Raw genomic sequence first — 18,487 nt, forward strand, 5'->3', positions numbered from 1 at the left:
TTTGAAAAAAATGATATTGCTATGTAGTTTGTTTTAAATGTTGCTATTAAAATTAATTAATGTTATGTATATCCTGTTAATGATTCTGAATAAAATTTAATTTAAAAGTTAACCACAATAGGTGGTATATAACTATAGTTGTACCACAATAACGGTCAATTATATGCGCGTTGTATACTTGTATGTATAGTATAAAACATTTATATATTAATTGAAAGAAGCGTGCAAACTTTACCAGAATATTACCAGAACATTTATATAATACACATACACCATACACGAAACGATAAAAAAGGAAGGGAAAAAAGAACGTTATAAAAACACGTATAAACCTACCACGATCATTAAATACATCATTACACGTATTACTTATTATGTGTATACATTGTGTAAAAAAACAACAACAATAACAACTACGAACGAAAACAAAGATGTCGTTATATAGACCGTAAAATTTGGAGACTTGCAGCAGGTGGTCAGAGTTCAGATAAATATATGCACCAATGCACCATATTTATACGTATTATATACTAAACGTGGTATATAATTTGTTTAAATGACGTTAGAATTGTAAAAAATAAATAAAAAAAAACTTATACATTATAGTATATAACGTCTCGTTGTAACACCTTAATTCTTGTCTCAGAAATTTTTTGTATTTTTTTTTTTTGAGCGGGACACGCATGTGTATATACGATATATGAGTATGTAAAATTACATCACCTGCTGCAGAGATGATCCAAGGAAAAAATATATATAATGATATTATGTTCGTAGTAAAAAAGAAATTAAACGTTTTCCTCGCCCCTTGACACATTGCTACTGTATTGTATATACCTACTCGCGCTCTGCAGACTCGCCCGGGCCGGTCGGGGTAACATCTGTACACAACTATACGTATAATGTGTATTGAGAAAAAAAGACCCCTTTTTTTGTCCGATGATGGTCTACTCATTTTTTACTATATTTAATATTGTACAAGGGATCGCTTCTATATAATTTACGCCCTATATGACGAATACGCGCGCGCATTGCATACTGTACGTATAGGGTCATAATATGATGGGTTATATACGTCGTGTTTGTTGTTTCGCTTTACCCATGTGGATTATAAATCTCCGTCATCGCCTTATAAATAACTCGGTTAATGGTAGTGCTGTATGTATATACGATCATATACGAGTATACAACATACAGAATGTTGTCGCCCTACGATAAATATTAAACCGATCTGTTTATATATGTGGAACCCAGATGAGCGATAATAATAATACGAGAGTAATAGAATAAAAATTTTAACAGACAACCCAGTTAAGTAATAATAATTAATAATCATCCTGAGGCAGCGTACCTACTGAAAAAGCGAGTATAAATTACTAACACAGCATACGATGGTTTTTCCGGTAACTGAAATCTAACACGGTTAAGGTCAACAAATATGCTATAAGTTAATCGTATGGCCATCCTTCATAAAATAAAATAAATTATAAACCATATTACCTACTTATATTATATATTATTGTGTGCGTGTTCTGTGTACATGCGTATCTATATATTAACACAGTACTAATAGTACTATGCTAGTAAGTTATTATAGTAATATTATACATAGTTATCATTGTATAATACTAAACATTATCATTTCCACACTAATTTCTCCATAATCTATTTATATATATATATATATTTTGTATTTTACTATGGTCTTGGAGGATTTGCATTCTGCTAATCTGCTCGCTATTCGGTCACCAATCTCCTTTCAATTTTAATTTTGTAAACTGAGAGTTTATAACTAAAATAAACATTTATTGACATTTTAAATAAAATATAATATAATTCTCACATTTCTGTAACGCCTCATCGAACATAACGTGTTCAATTGATTTCTCTTTAAATTGATACTCGATCCCGATTCCTCCACAGTTTTTAGATCGTTCCCATCGTAGTAATGTAAATAAACTATTATACACTCAGATATTATGTTTAAAATATCGGTCTAATTGTCTAAATAAAGTTACAAAACATTATTTAACCTTTTTTCTAAAATCTACTAAATAAAATTTAATTTAAGTACAGAGTATATTTATCTTTATATATTATATTATTTATTTTTGTATTTATATTAGATTTTTTAATACAAATTATAATTTTTATTCTATTAAATTTCATAACTTATACAGTAACAATGTATTTATTATGTGTTGGTAAGATTTTACATTAAATCCTAAGTGTATACGTAATACGTATATGAATAGGCGATGTCTATATATGGTTACATTATTAAATAAGTTGAAGTATTTGGACACGCCTGGTCAAAAACTTAGGTACTTCAAACAAAATAAAATGCACTTTGTGTATAGGCATAGAATTTTGTAGTAAAATAAAAAAAATGAATGAAACACAATAGCTAGGTATATAGGTTGATGGTTGATGTAGGTACCTATATTATTATGTTAATTCTTTAGATTGTTATACTTTATGTAGGTACTAACTTTAATTATCGTTTAAAAATCTGTACCTATGCGGTGTGTGGGTTTGTGAATTGTGGATAATAAATAAAACTCATTTGGTACTTGTAAAAAAATATTCTTTATATTATAGTATTTTATTATGAAATATGAATATAATATTATGAATACATAACTCGTTGTTATAGGTTCAAAATAAATAAATCGACATAATATTTTTTTTAAAGGTTTAAATATTAAAATATTTTGTTTGTGCGTCACTCAAGTGACACAACACATATTTCATCCTTAATCTATTATAATTCAATATTATAGATTTATATGTAACAAAATGTGTATATATATATATATATATATTCTTAATTCTTGTCCCTATTATGTATATTATTGATAAAATTAAATTTAAAACATTTATGTATATGTGTATTTTCATAATTAATTAATTTTATTACTAATATAACTATTTAGACGTTTAGTATGTAGGTACCAACGTACCATAGGTATTAATAAATTATTATTGCATATAATTATACTATTGAGTATTTGAGTATCATTTTGGTAATATTTTGATCAATGCATATACAATATTATGCCTTTATAGAACAGTTTTTTTTACAAATATATATTTATTGTATACTATGACTATATAAATAAATAAATCTAATAATTTTTTTCCATAAGCAACCTTTTGTTGAAAATAAGAGTTCTAATCTAATTAAGGTTACATATATAGAAAGAGAAAAAAAATTGTGAAAGCCAATAGTCACTATACTCATTACATAATAATAAAGGATAAAAATTATTAATACATACATCTAATATAACAAATAATTAATTACGGTGAATCATATTATTACAGCGAGATTAATTATACACAATAATAAATGGTTAAACACAGAAGTTAAATAATAATCATTCCACAATTTAATCTATATGATAATTTATAGGACAAATTAGAGATCGTATATTATTTGGCATAATTCTTTTACAATATGAAATTAGGAAAACTGTATTAGATTCTAAGCGCTCTGAAAAATATATTAATTTTAGTATTTTACAATAATGTATTTTTTTGTGTCTATTTATAATGTATTTACGATGAATAGTAGAAAAAATACTTCGATTTTCAACTTTGGGAATGGTTAATGGTCAAAAATTGGATGTAGTTTGTTCTTTTAAGATCAAAATTCAAGTTTCAAAATAATTTTAAGCTTGTGTGAAAATTGTGACTAGAAAAATGGCAAAAAATTTTATACCTATTTTATAACAACATAACATGTTTATTGTTTTTTTTTCGTTTAAGTGCCGATTCCATCTCATTTTGAATTTGTTTAAATGATATCATACAGAAACCATTAATCAGTTATAGGTCAAAATTCAAAAATTGTAGATTACCTATACGGCTACACCTACTCGTAGTTACACTATATTATTCGGTTCCTCAATATGTCAACTTAATTTCTCGTATCGGTATATAAATATATAATGCATAATAAATAGAATAGTGCATACCTACTTAAGTATACACATGTACCTAGTACCTATAATTTAGATAGGCATTAATAAAATGCAAATTTTAAATTTTTAAACAGTATAATGTATAAACTAATAAACTTACTATAATTTAATAAAAATTAGGAAAGAAAATTGAAAGCAAAATGAAGGTTTATAACAATGTAAATTGGTATGAACAAGAATTATCAAAAACTATTACTAAACTCAGGTAATATTATTTATACTTTGTTTATATATACAACAGTTGTTGTTGTTTTTTTTTAAATAATTTTTTATTTACAATTTATAATAATTTAGTAATACAATAAGTAAATTTGATGATAGGAATTTTTGGCATGATTAGAGAAAATATCCACTGATATTACTCTAGTTATGTAAAAAAAAGTGTATAATTAACTTGGATCTTGGATCGTTATTTAGATTATATAGCCATATAGGTATAGCAGGTCCCTATAGGTACCTATTAAGTTGAAATTATTTTTTACTGGGTAGAAAATGTGCTCAAAATATTTAATAGAATAAAACTATTTCTGATTAAGAATACTATTGTAATTTATTTATAGTCGTAATTAATTTGCTCATATGAACAAAATGTATAAAATACCTATATTAACAAAGTCATGCCTAGGGCTGGCGAGAGGTGCAACATACGCACTAAGCCCTATATGACCGCGGGTGTGTGCCAAAAGACATTTTGTTATAGGTAAATTTTTATTACTTGTAAAATATTACTTTAAATTAACTATCTGAATTCTAAATTCATTAAAATATACATCGAATTTATATTTTACACTTAAAACTTATTACAGTTCATTCTTACCAATAATAATGTAGGTGGCTATGTGGAAGGCCGTAGGTGATTTAAAAGCGTTATTCAAGGACTCAATCCCTCTACTTAAACGTTTCTATAAACCAAAAAAAAAAAATCTAATATGCTGAAGCCGAAAAAAATATTGAACGAACTAATCGTCATTTTAGTAATATTAGGATCTAGCTGTATAGCGTTGCAGGTCATGTAGATGTAAATACACAATTAGGTACCTATTGTTTTTAAGGAGAGAGCTTTAAATGAATCTTAGCACCGGGCGTAGATTTTGCTATGCACAATTACAGACTCGCACAGTATTGCCTATTAATATTAAAATTTTACATTGCAGTTAATACTAATACCTAGGATCAGTTACCTAAGTACTTAAATAGTATATTGGGTGTTAAACTAAAAACCTAGATATTATATTTTATATTTTTTTTGTTGGTAGATTATATTTTTATACTCACGCCTCATTTAGTGAATGATATAGCAAGAGATGATTATACCAAGAAAAATGATGTGGTAATCAACCTAGACTCTCGCTTTTTAGCCATTCAAAAAAGAATTATGTAGTGATTAAGTGTAGTGTTTGAACAAGGTTTTTCACGTAACTTTAAATTAAACATTTTTGCAGTTTCATTATTTAAAAAATCTTTCTCCCCTAAGTATATGCATATCACTTCAGGATCTAACTTAACCATGGTTCTATAATTTACAGTTCTACACTTCTAGTGTGTCCTACCTGGGACACCTAGGTATTCACAAACATATTAATATTACGTAGATACCTAGGTATATCGTATATGCATCAGTAAAAAATAAAAATAAATAAATAATATTAAATTAAAATATATTATACATTCACAGCTTAACTAGTTATAAAGTTAACCAAGAAATATTGAACAATTTGAGCAACTATTTGAAAATGGAAGAATGTCTTGTTAACGAACTAGTACTTGATAGAATTGATCTGTCAAATTTGAATTATTTATGCTGTTTAACACCAGATACTAAGTAGGTAGCAACTTTTACCAATTATATAGGTACATTTTTTTTTTACATTCGTTTTTATTTTTTGTTTATGTTTTGGATGGCTACCTGGCTACCTATATAATTATTGTAATGAAATCATTTAAATTACCTTAATTATTTAAATTTAAGAGTGAAAAAATTATGGCTCAGATTTTGCCAACTGAAAGATAAAGGAGTTAACTATCTTTTGGATATTTTGGACGAGACAAATGGAAAAACACAATTGAATTCATTGTACTTAGATTGCAATGGTATAACATGTGAAGGAGCAAAAAAAATTGCACAGGTGAATAACAATAATTATACATATTATCAGATATAATATCTGATATAAATAATAATAATATATTCTTATTATTTTATCAATATTTATAATCTATATAATGTATTATAATAAGTAGATTAGTATATATTATTATTTATTAACATGCCTACTTACATAATAATAATAATAACAATAAATATACCTCAGATTTTAAGGACAAACAGAACATTAAAATCACTTTCGTTGGCTAGAAATTTGATTAAGGATGAAGGTGCATTTGCTTTAGTGAGTGTTTTGTCAAAATTCCAACTCAATAGTGATGAAACCAATTGGAAATCAATGCAAGAACAAAAAAGCAATAGAATTTTAGAATATTTAGTATGTTTTAATAGTATTTACGCATTATATTGCCATATCTTTTTAAGAACAATGTCCATAACCAAATTAATATACTCCTATTTAACGAATTCCCTTATAAACAAATTTTATGTCATCGATGATACTTTTTGTCTTTTGTCTTTTTAATATGTAAGGTTTACAATGGTCCTACTCCCCCCCCCCCTCAGTACCAACAATACTTTCTTTACTTTGTTCAGAATCTAAAAATTAAAATAAATAAATACTAGTAAATAGCAAAATTTATATTTTTATATTATTAAAATGAGTAAAAATCATTAAATTTGTTAAATTATTCAAATATAAAATTTGTTTTAGACGGATATTCTAACTCAAAAATTAAAAGAAAAAAATAGCCCATCAAATGATAGTATCAATTATGCTGAGTTAACATCAACTGAGTGTAAGAAAATAATACAATATTACTAATTTTATCACTTTTAACCTGGTCATCTATATTTATATTTTATTATTACACATCAAATATCAATGATAACCTGACTCAACTTTTTTAATGAAAAAACATTTTGTTGAACTAATTAACTAAAGTTGTTTTAAAATTAGTTAGTTTTTCATTTTTAAAAATATATACTGTATTTAGTTTTCTGAAATAAAAAAATTGTATACATATCAATGTCTGACTCTGACTCGCATTATTGGTATTATTCATAATAAAGACATATCAGGAAATCTTTGAAATAGCTATAATATAATATAATATAATATTTAATGTTTATATAGTAGTATATTATATACTTTACACATTAAATATCAAGTACAAATACATTTTTATTCATTTTAGTGACTAATTTGAAACAAAGAGCTGAAAATATGATTGTTCCTCACACACACCCATATTTAACAGGTCAATTGTTAAAAATTGGATTGAATTATCATAGTCCGGGAAACTTTAAAATTGAATATTTAAACCTTTCATGTATTATATATTATGTCATGTATAATAAAAAAACTAAAATAATTATTAAATATTTTACTTTATAGATAATCAATTTAGCTCAAATATTTTAAGTGTAATAGAGCAAATATTTCAATATCAACAAAAAGTCTGTATGGCTAAAGAAGGACTAAGAAATTTAAAAATTGAAGTTAAATAATTAATGTATTTTAAGTTTTAATTTAATGAAGATTTTTTTGTATTTTTAGGGGTTTGATAAGAAGCAAATAGAAAGGATGAACAAACTAATTGAAGGAAAGCTACGTTTAGAAAACAGGAGTAAAAAATTTCACTGAATACATATGTCATATTATTACATTTAATAAATCTTATCTTAATGGTATTTAGTTATAAAAGTTACAACAAACTACATTACATTTCATTTAATTAAAAGGTTTATCACAAGAAATTAGGATCGTAATTTTCATAGTTCAAAGAATCATTATTTAAAACAATTTAAGATGTTATAACAATGGTATAGTCATAGTACATTAAATACTATTATAGGACACAATACAATCAGATAATTTAAAATACACTTTATTTTAACATTGAGAAAAATCCAGATTAGAAATTGCTCTTTTGACATTTGCAATCCAGGAAAGATCAGTATTAGTACCAGTTGTTAGAAATGTCGCTATATCAACCATGAATGTGTCAATTGTCTCGACAGTTGGTGGCTCAGTGTTATCTATAGGAAGAAAAATATAAATAATAAACAAGATTATAGATTAAATAATATATTATGTGATTATTTTTTATCATTTTTAAATATATAATACACCTCAACATTATATGTACAAAAATGCTAACACTAAGATAATAAAATTTATTTTTGTTTATTTATAATATACATATTCATATTATATTTTCACTGTGGGAGTGTTATACTACGGGCAGTTAGAAACTTTAGACAGCCGATCCTTTGACATCTCCCAATTAATTATTATTAATTTTGCACAACTGACTAGGAAAACTAAAATAATTTAGTTACAATTCGTCATTCTTAGATGATCTAAATAAAGTGCGTATTTCTATAGAGTATAGACTATTAATAATAATAAGGTTTAATTGTATAGAGTATATAATATAAATATTTATAAAAATAAAAAACAGAATTAGATAGATGTTGAACACTTTCTTTGTTTTATTTGTCCAAACACAAAATAAATATGTATTTTGATATTAAATTTTAAATAAATGGTATAACTTGACTGAAACTTAATACTTATATAGTAATCGAGAAACTAAATAAAAATAGATGTGGTCCACTACAATGCTTGCTATAAATGCCAACCATACAGGTATGTGCATAACTATTGTCATTATAGATCTTCAAATATGGTGAAAATCACAATGGTCTACTCAAATGTACCCTCAGACAAAGCACCACCATGCCAACTTTAAAAGGTATCTAATACTTAAATCAATTTTTAAAAAACCTAACAGCTAAAGACTATGATTCTCCAATTCAAGTCAAATTCATTCACACAAAAACTACTAATAATTTAAATTTAAACACAGAATATACTATTCTCCAATACTCTTTTACATTTGATTTCAAATCTAAATTTAATAATCAATCCTTTAATTTTCCTTCTTTCTTAAGTTCTAAATGCAATTATAGCTAAAAGTATTAGTTCTTCTTAACTGTTTTTGTCCATTAATATTTACTCATTATAATATTATCTATTATTACTATTTATTTTATCCTCATTAATGTTTTTTAATATTCAAGTTGTGTTTTATTATCAGTATAATTCATGTACTATAAAAAAAAAAAAAACTTTGGTCCATGAGAGAATGCATCTGGGCACAGACCAAAACGTATTCAAACTCTCTAATTTCACATACTGATAACATTGGTGTCAGTCAACATTAAACTGCTGTTAATTTACATATGCGAAACAAGTGCGTTCACTTTTGGACTGGAGATTATTTTATGGACTTATTTCCATATTAGTTTCCTAATTTGATTATTTTAATAGGTATGTATTACATACCTTTTTTTTTGCATGTATACATTTGTTTATAATTAAAACTGTAACTGAGAAAATTAATGGTCTTATACAGTTAACTTAAAATAAAAATCTTGATTCATAAAAATATAAAATTGTGGAAGTGTTATACTACGGGCAGTTAAAACTTTACACAGCCGATCCTTTGACAACTCCCATTTATTATTAATTTTGCACAAGTGACAAGGCAAACTAAAATAATTTAGATGCAATTTGTCATTCTTCGATGATCTAAATATTGTGCATATTTAATTTTATCACAAAATATTAGATAGCTATTAAAATGTAAAAAAAAAAAATAGATTTATTTTTTAATGTGAAATTTACCTGGGAATGCTATGTTAGAAAAACTATCTAGAAGTAGAGATCGTAATTTAGTCAAATGCTGTTCATAATTTGAACATCCAGCTTTAAGTTTTTCAGTGTTAGCCATTAATTTGATTATACCATTATTCATGTTTCCAATATGTTTATCTAAGACAGATACTTCTTGTTCTTGGTCTGTTACCGTTTTACGGAGATATCGTAGTTCACTTTCTCTAGCTGTTAACAAAAAATAATAAAATAATAATAAAGAATTAAAAATAAATAAAATTAAAACAAATACCAACCTTTATTAAAATTTAAGAATTCTTCTGTATATATAGGTATATCATGAACCGTATTACTGTTATTGTTAGATGGCCTTTCTTTTTCTAATTTTCGATACTAAATAGAATTAACACATAGATAATTAATTAATTAATAATAATTAATTTTTCATTCAACAATTATTATTCCAAAATTAAAAATATATTCAATATGTACAATATGATTTTTTTTTAAATTCATTATATTATACAATTTTTGATGTTGATAATTAAAGTTTAAGATCTATTAATTATTTAAAATAAAGAATTTATGTGACAGATTATAATGAATAAGTGTTTTGAATTTAACATTTCAAAAGATATTCAATTTAGAAAAATACTAATTTTAAAAAAAATATAAATTATTTGAAAAATTCTATAACTGAAAATTTTAACTAACCTCTTGGATTGAGGTATTCACTTTTTTTTTTTTTCAATTTGCGTTGAATAAAATTTTTGTATGCATCAGTCTTTTTATAAGCTGCTAATTCTTCAACATACTTTACTCGTTCTTGTTCAGCAGCTAAAAGATATTGCTAAAATAATTAAAAGTAATACAATATTCCCATAGAAGAATTAATTAAATTCTTTCTAACTATTTATATAGTTTTTTAAATATTTATTAAAAGCAAATTACCTGTTTTTTATCTGCCGGCAACTGATTCCATTCAGTAGCTAAAACTTTGGTAATTTCAGCAAATGGTAAATTGGGATTTTCAGATCGGAATTGTTCACGTCTATCATTTAAAAATCGTATGTACCCTATATATATGTATATATAAACAGATAATCTGTAATTTTTTATAACTAAAAAAAAATGTATTTGTTTATTACCAGAATGTGGAGGTCTTGGTGCTGTTTTGTCACGTAAATATTTCTTACGTTTTTTACCTTTTACATTATTTTTATCCACCTTTTTCGACATGCCATTTTCAATGAATTCATCATCTTGACCTACGACATTTAAAAATAAGTAATAGGTAGGTAATGGACATAACATGTATTATTCAAATACAATGTGATAAACGGTACCTGATTTGTCGACAGCCCCAGTGTTTTCAGATTGGATCATTGTAATTAATCTTTTACATAAAAAGACAGCTTACGAGCAGACGGCTTTCAGCATTGGCCGTTCCAACAAGTTTTTAAACAACCGTAGATAGTAAACAATAACAATTCAAAAAACCTAAAAGTATTGATTTTTACATCGTTTAAGAAGCGCACTCGCAAAATGAAGGGATAGTGGTACTGGAAATACTAGAAATTCGGCCGGTCATGTGGATACACTATACAAACAAAACATTCAATATCCGTGATTGGAACCACGACTATCCAGTATCCAAACTCCACATAGGTCACAATATTATTTTTTGTCAACAGTGCATCCAACCTTAACAGCCGAAGTACAGTTAAGAAATTTTAATGTCAAGAATTAAATAAATCGTAATATAATATTCAATATGTTGTTCAATCGTTAAGTGGTTAATATTCAACACTCGATATTTTAAATATTTACGTTTTACACCACGAGGAGTTTTGTTTTTCTATTAATCGCTTATTATGTAATACATTTTTTATCGTGAAATTCGAACTTTAATGTGTAGGATATTCAAAAGTTGATCTTTGATTAGGACACACTGCGAAACATATTTCTTTTTGCGGTAAACTGTAAAGCACTAAAGCGTAGCCGCGTAGGAGGAGTCCCTGCGGCTTGTAGATCGTTTTGACAAACTAAATTTCTTTCCCATTAAATTTAAATTCGTTTTAGTAGCTGCAGTGTAGTAATTTTAAAATAGATAATTATAAATCCAGATATGGGATCAATAGTTCTAAAGAGTCTTTCGGTTCTACTTGGTATTTTTTTCCTATTTGTAGGTACTCTGAAAATGAGTCCTGTCATCAGTAAAGAGCTACACAAGGATCTCGTAAGAAATAATTTATGTCAATATATAGTTATTGCTATTAATGCTATTATTAGGTATAATATTATCTATGCCGTGATAAGTGTAATGTGATTATCAAGGATTAAAATTTAAATTGATTGGTATAAATATTTATTTATTATTCATTTTGATTGAATTTTTTTTATAATGGTTTTTTTTTAATGTTGGAATATTAAAAAAAAGAATAATTGATTTTAAAGGACTAGGTTTACAGATATTACAAAAATTGAATTTTTATACCTATACAATAATAAATATTTATTTTATTTTCTGTAATAGTGCAATTCATTTTAATTTTAATTTTTTAAAAAATTAATTTTATTTCAGTCGAGATTGGTACAATTTAATTTAAAAATACAGTGAATTATGAACTAAATTTTTGCATTAATCTGTGAGTAATATTTTATCATCTTATTTGAAATTTAAATTATGTATAATTATTCAACTTATGTCAAAGGTTCATATAACTACATTTCTTCCGTAAATAATTGAAAAATTAAATGGTAAGATAGGAATTTTAAATAATATAAGATTACCTACCTGTTTTATTTTTTTGTAAAAAATTTAATTTATTACTTACTAATGGAACATATCTATATTGTATAATTTCATTTAATATTGATTTATTATAATTTTTAAGAAATATTAATTTTTAACACTACCTAATTGGCTCATTCAATCAAAATAATTTAGATAACAAAAATGGAAATTTATTATTATAAACATGAATATTATTTAGTGTTTTTGATGAATCTATTTGTAGTAAAATGTGCTGATTGGCAAAATGCCCGCGTATGAATTTAAAATATTTGGCACTAGTGTAAATTTGTTAAAAGATTCTACCAAAATATGTAACTATTTATCAATAGTTTATTCTGAAACTAAGAGATTTTAAAATATATTTATATGAGTTAATTATCATTATATAGTTATTGAAATAATATATTATGATTATTTAGAAGTAGGAGATACTTCTATAACATAACAATATTGGTAAAATATTTATGATATTTATTTTTCCGAAAAGAAGAAAACAGTTTATTGCTCATCTTTCCATTCATGAAATTAATAATTTAAAAGCTATAAAATGATTTATGTAGAATAAATATATTCTATTTTATATTAATCGTTATTATTATTTTTTTTTATATATATAATAAATTAATTAATTTAGAAAGTATGTACATTTATGTTGAATAGTATATCCATTTCTTTGATATGACCAAAATGTATTGATTGTAGTTAATAACTATTATAATTTATCTAAAAATGTATTTTTTTCAGCGAAAGGACTATGTTAAGTATGCCAAAGTATTTCCATTATCTAAAATGATAGATTTTAAAGTGCCAGCCAAATGGTATAGAAGAGCTGTCGGCGGAACAGAAGTATTAAGTGGTGTTTGCTTGGCATTTGTTCCTTATAGTATGTACAAAATCAACTACTTTTAACCCATTTACACATTCATATGAATATTCTAATTGTTATGGTACATTTATTCTAATTTAAGGAAATGTTAAACAAGGGGCGAATATAACTCTTTTGATGTCACATTTATTGGCTGTTTATACACACTATGCAGCCAAAGATAAATTTGAACGGATGGCTCCAGCATTAGTATTTTTATTCATGTTAGCTGGACGATTGGTTATTGATTATCAATTGAGGCGCAAAGAACTGGCAGAAATTGCTGAACCTAAAGCTCAAAAACAAGAATAGAAAGAAAACAACTTTTCCCAAACTTAGCTCATTTTTATTAAAATTTTTGCACATTAATTATTGTAAGGATTTGTTTTTAACTACTAAAGCTTGGGAAACACGACCCCTGTTCCATCCCTCCAAAATATGATAACAAATTTTTGTGTTCATTCATTCTAGTCATTTATGTTAGTACCTATGTAAATAATTTATGTGTAGGGTGTAAATCTTTACATATTTTTTTTTTGTTTTTTGATCCATTTAAACGTCATGTATATTAAAAATAAAAATAATAATTTTAAAACAATGTATACATTTTTTTTTAACACTATTTTAATAATTAGTAAATAATAATTATGAATCTTCACCAGTTGTAAGTAACTTCAGTGCTTTTTGTAAATTAGCAATGGACTCAGAAACATCATCATAGGTTAATGCACTAGCAGCAAACTTGCAATATTTTTGTGCTTTAGTGATTTGTGACGGTGATAGTTGTATTCCATCTAAAATGTAAAATTATTTTTATATATCTGTAATAATAATCACACTTCATTCAATCCAAAATACACCATTGTTATTAGATTGTTTTGAAAATAAAATATTACTTATTAATTATGAATTTATACAAAAAATAATTTAGGAAAATTATACCTCTGAGTAAAGCTGGTTTTTCCGATACAATAGGCTGTATTTCTGTTGGACTAATCGTGGACATATTTGGTATTTTCTGATACTCATTAGGAGTCGATGCAGGATAATCTAAAATTATACATTTTAAATTTTAATATACTAGGTGAATTCTTATCAAATAATACTTATTATTTCAACTCGATATAAAACAATTTTTTAAGTTTTTTACTTTATTGAATGAACATACATTTTTTATTTATATTCTAAAGCAGAATATTTTTAAAATAATTTGACACATTAAAATGTAAATTCGGGCAAAACGCAACAATATGAGCTAAAAATTTAAAATTATTTTAAGTTTAGGTTAATGGAGTTAAGTGAATTTGTACGGGGACACCCCACAAATTATGGTTTATTACTCCACTCAACTACTTCAAATACTTATAACAGTTAGATATCATAAACTACTCATCCAAATTTAGATTTTTATGTAATAAAATACTCCCAAAAAATTCTTATTAAAAAAATGTACCTATGTTATCGTTTAAAAAATTAAAAAATTGTTTATTTCGAGTTATGAAGGGAATTATATGTTGACTGTGATTTTTCACTCTTTCAGTATTAGCTTAAATATTAAATTAACCTTCATATGTATGTGTAGTAGGAGTAACAGGAACAAAATTATTTGTTGGTTGTTGAATGTCTTCACTTTGGTTTGGAATGTTGAAACCAATTTGTCCACTTTCTGTTAATGGTGGTCCAGGTGTAGGAGTCTCGCCATTTTTCATGCAATTATGAATGTATGTTGCCTTCCATTTTGCATATTTTTGAGTATTTGTGATCTCTTCAGAAACATCCCCAAATACACTTAAGACATCCATAAGTAGTCCAGCAGTAAAAAACAATTTAACTATATTCCTAATCAAAACAAAAACATTACGCTTAAAAACAAAAAAGATGATATAAATAAGTTATACTTATTATAATTTGCCTGGCGATCCATTCCATCAGCAAAATTAAACAATTTTACTGCATAATTTTCTATATGTGCTTGAGCAGCAGTTTCAATTGTGATCATATCATTATCTTTTAAATTATTTTTCTGTTTTTCCAACCAATCCATTAGAGATACTAAAAACTGTTTTGCATCTTTTGATGATTTATCAAGTGTCAATGCAGTTTGTAGGGCATATAGTCGACCTAAAACAAAACAATTACTAAAATGCTTATGAGATTGATCGATGACAAATAACTCACACCAATAACTAATTACTGGATCTTTAGAATCGTGTTCTAAAGCAATTTTTAGATGATGTTGAATCTTCTTTAAACTTTCCGGGCATTCAGGAATTTGTGCCATCCTATATAAACGATTTAGTTTTCTCTTATTGAAATATTAAATTAAGAAACGTAAACGAAATTGAATGACATCATTGTGTACAAACAATAACAATTAAAAATAATCTTTCTGGCTATGCGAGTAATGTTTTCAATTTACGATCTTGAATCGAATGTTCAATGTTGACAATAATAATTACAGCTAACGTACAAGAAACACTATATAGGAATAAGACAAATGATAAATATGTTGGTCATTAGTCATTATTCATGAGATCACAGACTACAGAGACACACGATCCTTCGAATGTTGATAATTCCGTAGTCCTGTAGAAACATGAAAAACGACGACGAAAATCGAAACGTGTGATACGATATCAATATGACGTACGACTGCAATTTCTAAGGTCGTTGTTCGCGTCGTTGGCTGCACCGATTTTATCGTTTCGATTGGTTGGCGCGTTGTATCGGTATCACAATCCGAAGCTAATTTTTTTTTTAAGGATACCTTAGTCGTCTGTAGTTGAATTGACTGTTCTTATTTCTCAAACACATTGCAAACTGTAAGTTTGTCAAATTGTGTTTGTTTTATCTACGTACACAAATAATATAAGGACATTGTGTTTGAATTTTTTATTTTGTGATACGCAAACAACACATTTTTTATTCGTCGTTATTACCCTACGTTTTACAAAATAAATAGTTTAGCTACGACATGTCGAGCAATAATAATAAATCTGCATTATTTGCGTGCTCTAAGTGTTTCAAACGGTACCCTTACGAAGATTTATCGTCTGGGCAACAGCTCTGTAAAGTACGTAGATTTAATGCAGTTTTTAATCGCGTATTAGCCATTCGGCGACACATCAACGTTTACATATTATGTCATTGTTATGTATTTTAGGAATGTCGAGGATCATATCCTGTAGTCAAGTGTACTTATTGTCGGTCCGAATTCCAACAAACTGAGTAAGTCTATTGTGTGTAATTAGTATACCTATTGGCTACCAAGTATTTTATATGTTTGTTTAAATTACTTATAATTAATTTTTATATTTTTTAGTAAATCAAATACAAGTACAATTTGTAAAAAGTGTGAACAATTTGTGACTCAATATGGTAGACCAACAGCATGTAGTTACTGCAACATTATAGCTGCATTCATTGGCCAAAAATGTCAACGATGTGCAAATTCTGAACGCAAATATGGGCCACCTGTAACTTGTGATCAATGCAAACAAAATTGCGCATTTAATAGGAAAGATATGGACTGTGAAGTAAGTATTTAAATGGTATCAATATTTTAAAATGACTTTCTTAGTTATTATTATTTTTTTTTTCAGTTGCTTGATGGAAAGGTATTATGCTGGTTATGTACTTTATCATTTAAACGAGCTTTAGCAAAAACAAAAAAAACTGACGCTGAAATGAAATCATTAGTAAAAAAACGTGATGGGTTAGTATTTTAGTTAAAAACTTTTGACCAATGTTTAATGTATTAGAAAGTGTCAAGTTCTATACAAATTATTAAATAATAATTTTCAGGTCAAAAAATAGGAAAACTAAACATCCCAATGTAATGAAAGTAATTGACGATAGTGGTCCAGATTTTGCTTTGCCTCCACCTTCAAAAATGCATCGAAATTCTCATAGACATGTTGATGTAAATTCAGATAATGTAGTGGTTATTACTGACCTTAAAGAACAAATAGCCATGTTACAAAAACAATCTAATCAAAAGAGTTGTCAACTATTAAACAAAGAAAAATTTGTAAGAGATATTAATATTTGTTTTGTGTTTATCCACTAGTAATTTACAATTTATTTGTTAGATTACTGAATTGAAGGCCAAACATTTTACAACAGAAAATGAATTGCGCACTAAAATGAATTCAGACAAAAAGGAGTATAGTAGAGAAGTAGAAATGTTACATAGTAAAATCAAGTGTTTGCAAAAAGAGGTTGCTACTTTATCCAAAAGTGGTGGTAAACGTGGTGTACATCTTCGTAAAGAACAAGATAGTGGTAGTGGTACTGATAGTCCATCTGTAACATAAGTTTAGTATTCTATGTACTACCAAGTTCATATTATATTTGGTATGTACTTTGTGATTTATTTAGTGATATACAATTTTTTAAATATAATCGTTGTATAGGTATAATAAATATATCTCATCTATACAATTCTAACCTATTTTCAAAGTAAATGATTAGTTTATTATAAATTAATCATATTTCAATTTTGTTTGAATACATTTTCCTTTTACTCCTCTACATTTAATAATTGCTCATCTGAAATACTGTTAGTAAGTAGTTCTATATTATAAAAATTTACATATGTATTTGATTTTCACTACTTTTTTTTCACTATAATTATTTATCATAGTTATTTTTTTTATATTATGAATGTTTTTTTTTTTAATTTTAAGTTATTCTAAAGATAAAAATTTAGAAGTTTTAAAATTAACTACTTACCTGTGTTTTAAGCTGGGAACAATTTAATTAAATATTTTTTTTTTTATATGTATGTATAAATATATTTGTGTATTGTCTGTGGCCAAATGAACACAAAATAGATTTCCATAATCTTATGATTTTTAATTTATCCATTTGTGTAATTATTTTTTAATTAAATTGTTCTAGAACAATATTTGTAATAATAAAAAAAAATGTGATTTCAAAATACATATTTATATAGTTTTTATTATCTAAAATTGTGAATAGTATTTTTTCTGCATCTTTAAAATTTATTTTAGTAAATACAGGTATTCATTTAATTATCTTTTAAAGT

At 25.9% G+C, this 18,487-nt stretch overlaps 4 protein-coding genes across 4 annotated transcripts; 2 read left to right on the top strand and 2 right to left on the bottom strand.

Moving 5' to 3' along the window:
- Positions 1-7,743: 7,743 nt before the first annotated feature.
- Positions 7,744-11,419, bottom strand: LOC132919206 (high mobility group protein 20A-like). The gene is given in 8 exon segments (XM_060980592.1): positions 7,744-8,133; positions 9,788-10,003; positions 10,072-10,168; positions 10,490-10,522; positions 10,524-10,625; positions 10,727-10,851; positions 10,924-11,043; positions 11,122-11,419. Coding segments are annotated over 8 exon segments (879 nt in total). The 5' UTR covers positions 11,162-11,419; the 3' UTR covers positions 7,744-7,987.
- A 195-nt stretch (positions 11,420-11,614) lies between these two features.
- LOC132919208 (novel acetylcholine receptor chaperone) lies at positions 11,615-14,035 on the top strand. Its single transcript, XM_060980594.1, has 3 exons — positions 11,615-12,014; positions 13,317-13,455; positions 13,541-14,035. Exons 1-3 carry the CDS (start codon positions 11,904-11,906, stop codon positions 13,747-13,749), a joined length of 459 nt encoding a protein of 152 aa, XP_060836577.1. The 5' UTR covers positions 11,615-11,903; the 3' UTR covers positions 13,750-14,035.
- On the bottom strand, positions 13,762-16,041 carry LOC132919207 (vacuolar protein sorting-associated protein VTA1 homolog). The gene is made up of 5 exons (XM_060980593.1): positions 15,616-16,041; positions 15,336-15,558; positions 15,002-15,276; positions 14,380-14,487; positions 13,762-14,231 (listed from the first exon to the last, which is right to left on the bottom strand). Exons 1-5 carry the CDS (start codon positions 15,716-15,718, stop codon positions 14,083-14,085), a joined length of 858 nt encoding a protein of 285 aa, XP_060836576.1. The 5' UTR covers positions 15,719-16,041; the 3' UTR covers positions 13,762-14,082.
- Positions 16,042-16,193: 152 nt separating this feature from the next.
- LOC132919205 (protein FAM76A) lies at positions 16,194-18,474 on the top strand. The gene is made up of 6 exons (XM_060980591.1): positions 16,194-16,510; positions 16,601-16,665; positions 16,760-16,973; positions 17,040-17,152; positions 17,242-17,467; positions 17,529-18,474. The coding sequence occupies exons 1-6, from the start codon at positions 16,412-16,414 to the stop codon at positions 17,751-17,753; spliced, it is 942 nt and encodes a 313-aa protein (XP_060836574.1). The 5' UTR covers positions 16,194-16,411; the 3' UTR covers positions 17,754-18,474.
- Positions 18,475-18,487: the final 13 nt, after the last annotated feature.

Source organism: Rhopalosiphum padi, chromosome 2 (genome assembly GCF_020882245.1).
Source record: "Rhopalosiphum padi isolate XX-2018 chromosome 2, ASM2088224v1, whole genome shotgun sequence".
Taxonomy (NCBI): Eukaryota; Metazoa; Arthropoda; class Insecta; order Hemiptera; family Aphididae; genus Rhopalosiphum; species Rhopalosiphum padi.

Coding starts and splice junctions, on each gene's coding strand:
- LOC132919208 (XM_060980594.1), top strand. CDS start 11,904: ATGGGATCAATAGTTCTAAAGAGTCTTTCGGTTCTACTTGGTATTTTT. Junction 12,015..13,316: donor AAGAGCTACACAAGGATCTC/GTAAGAAATAAT, acceptor TATTTTTTTCAG/CGAAAGGACTATGTTAAGTA. Junction 13,456..13,540: donor CTTGGCATTTGTTCCTTATA/GTATGTACAAAA, acceptor TTCTAATTTAAG/GAAATGTTAAACAAGGGGCG.
- LOC132919207 (XM_060980593.1), bottom strand. CDS start 15,718: ATGGCACAAATTCCTGAATGCCCGGAAAGTTTAAAGAAGATTCAACAT. Junction 14,488..15,001: donor TACTACACATACATATGAAG/GTTAATTTAATA, acceptor GTATAATTTTAG/ATTATCCTGCATCGACTCCT. Junction 14,232..14,379: donor AAAACCAGCTTTACTCAGAG/GTATAATTTTCC, acceptor TTTACATTTTAG/ATGGAATACAACTATCACCG.
- LOC132919205 (XM_060980591.1), top strand. CDS start 16,412: ATGTCGAGCAATAATAATAAATCTGCATTATTTGCGTGCTCTAAGTGT. Junction 16,666..16,759: donor TCCGAATTCCAACAAACTGA/GTAAGTCTATTG, acceptor TATATTTTTTAG/TAAATCAAATACAAGTACAA. Junction 16,974..17,039: donor GGAAAGATATGGACTGTGAA/GTAAGTATTTAA, acceptor TTTTTTTTTCAG/TTGCTTGATGGAAAGGTATT.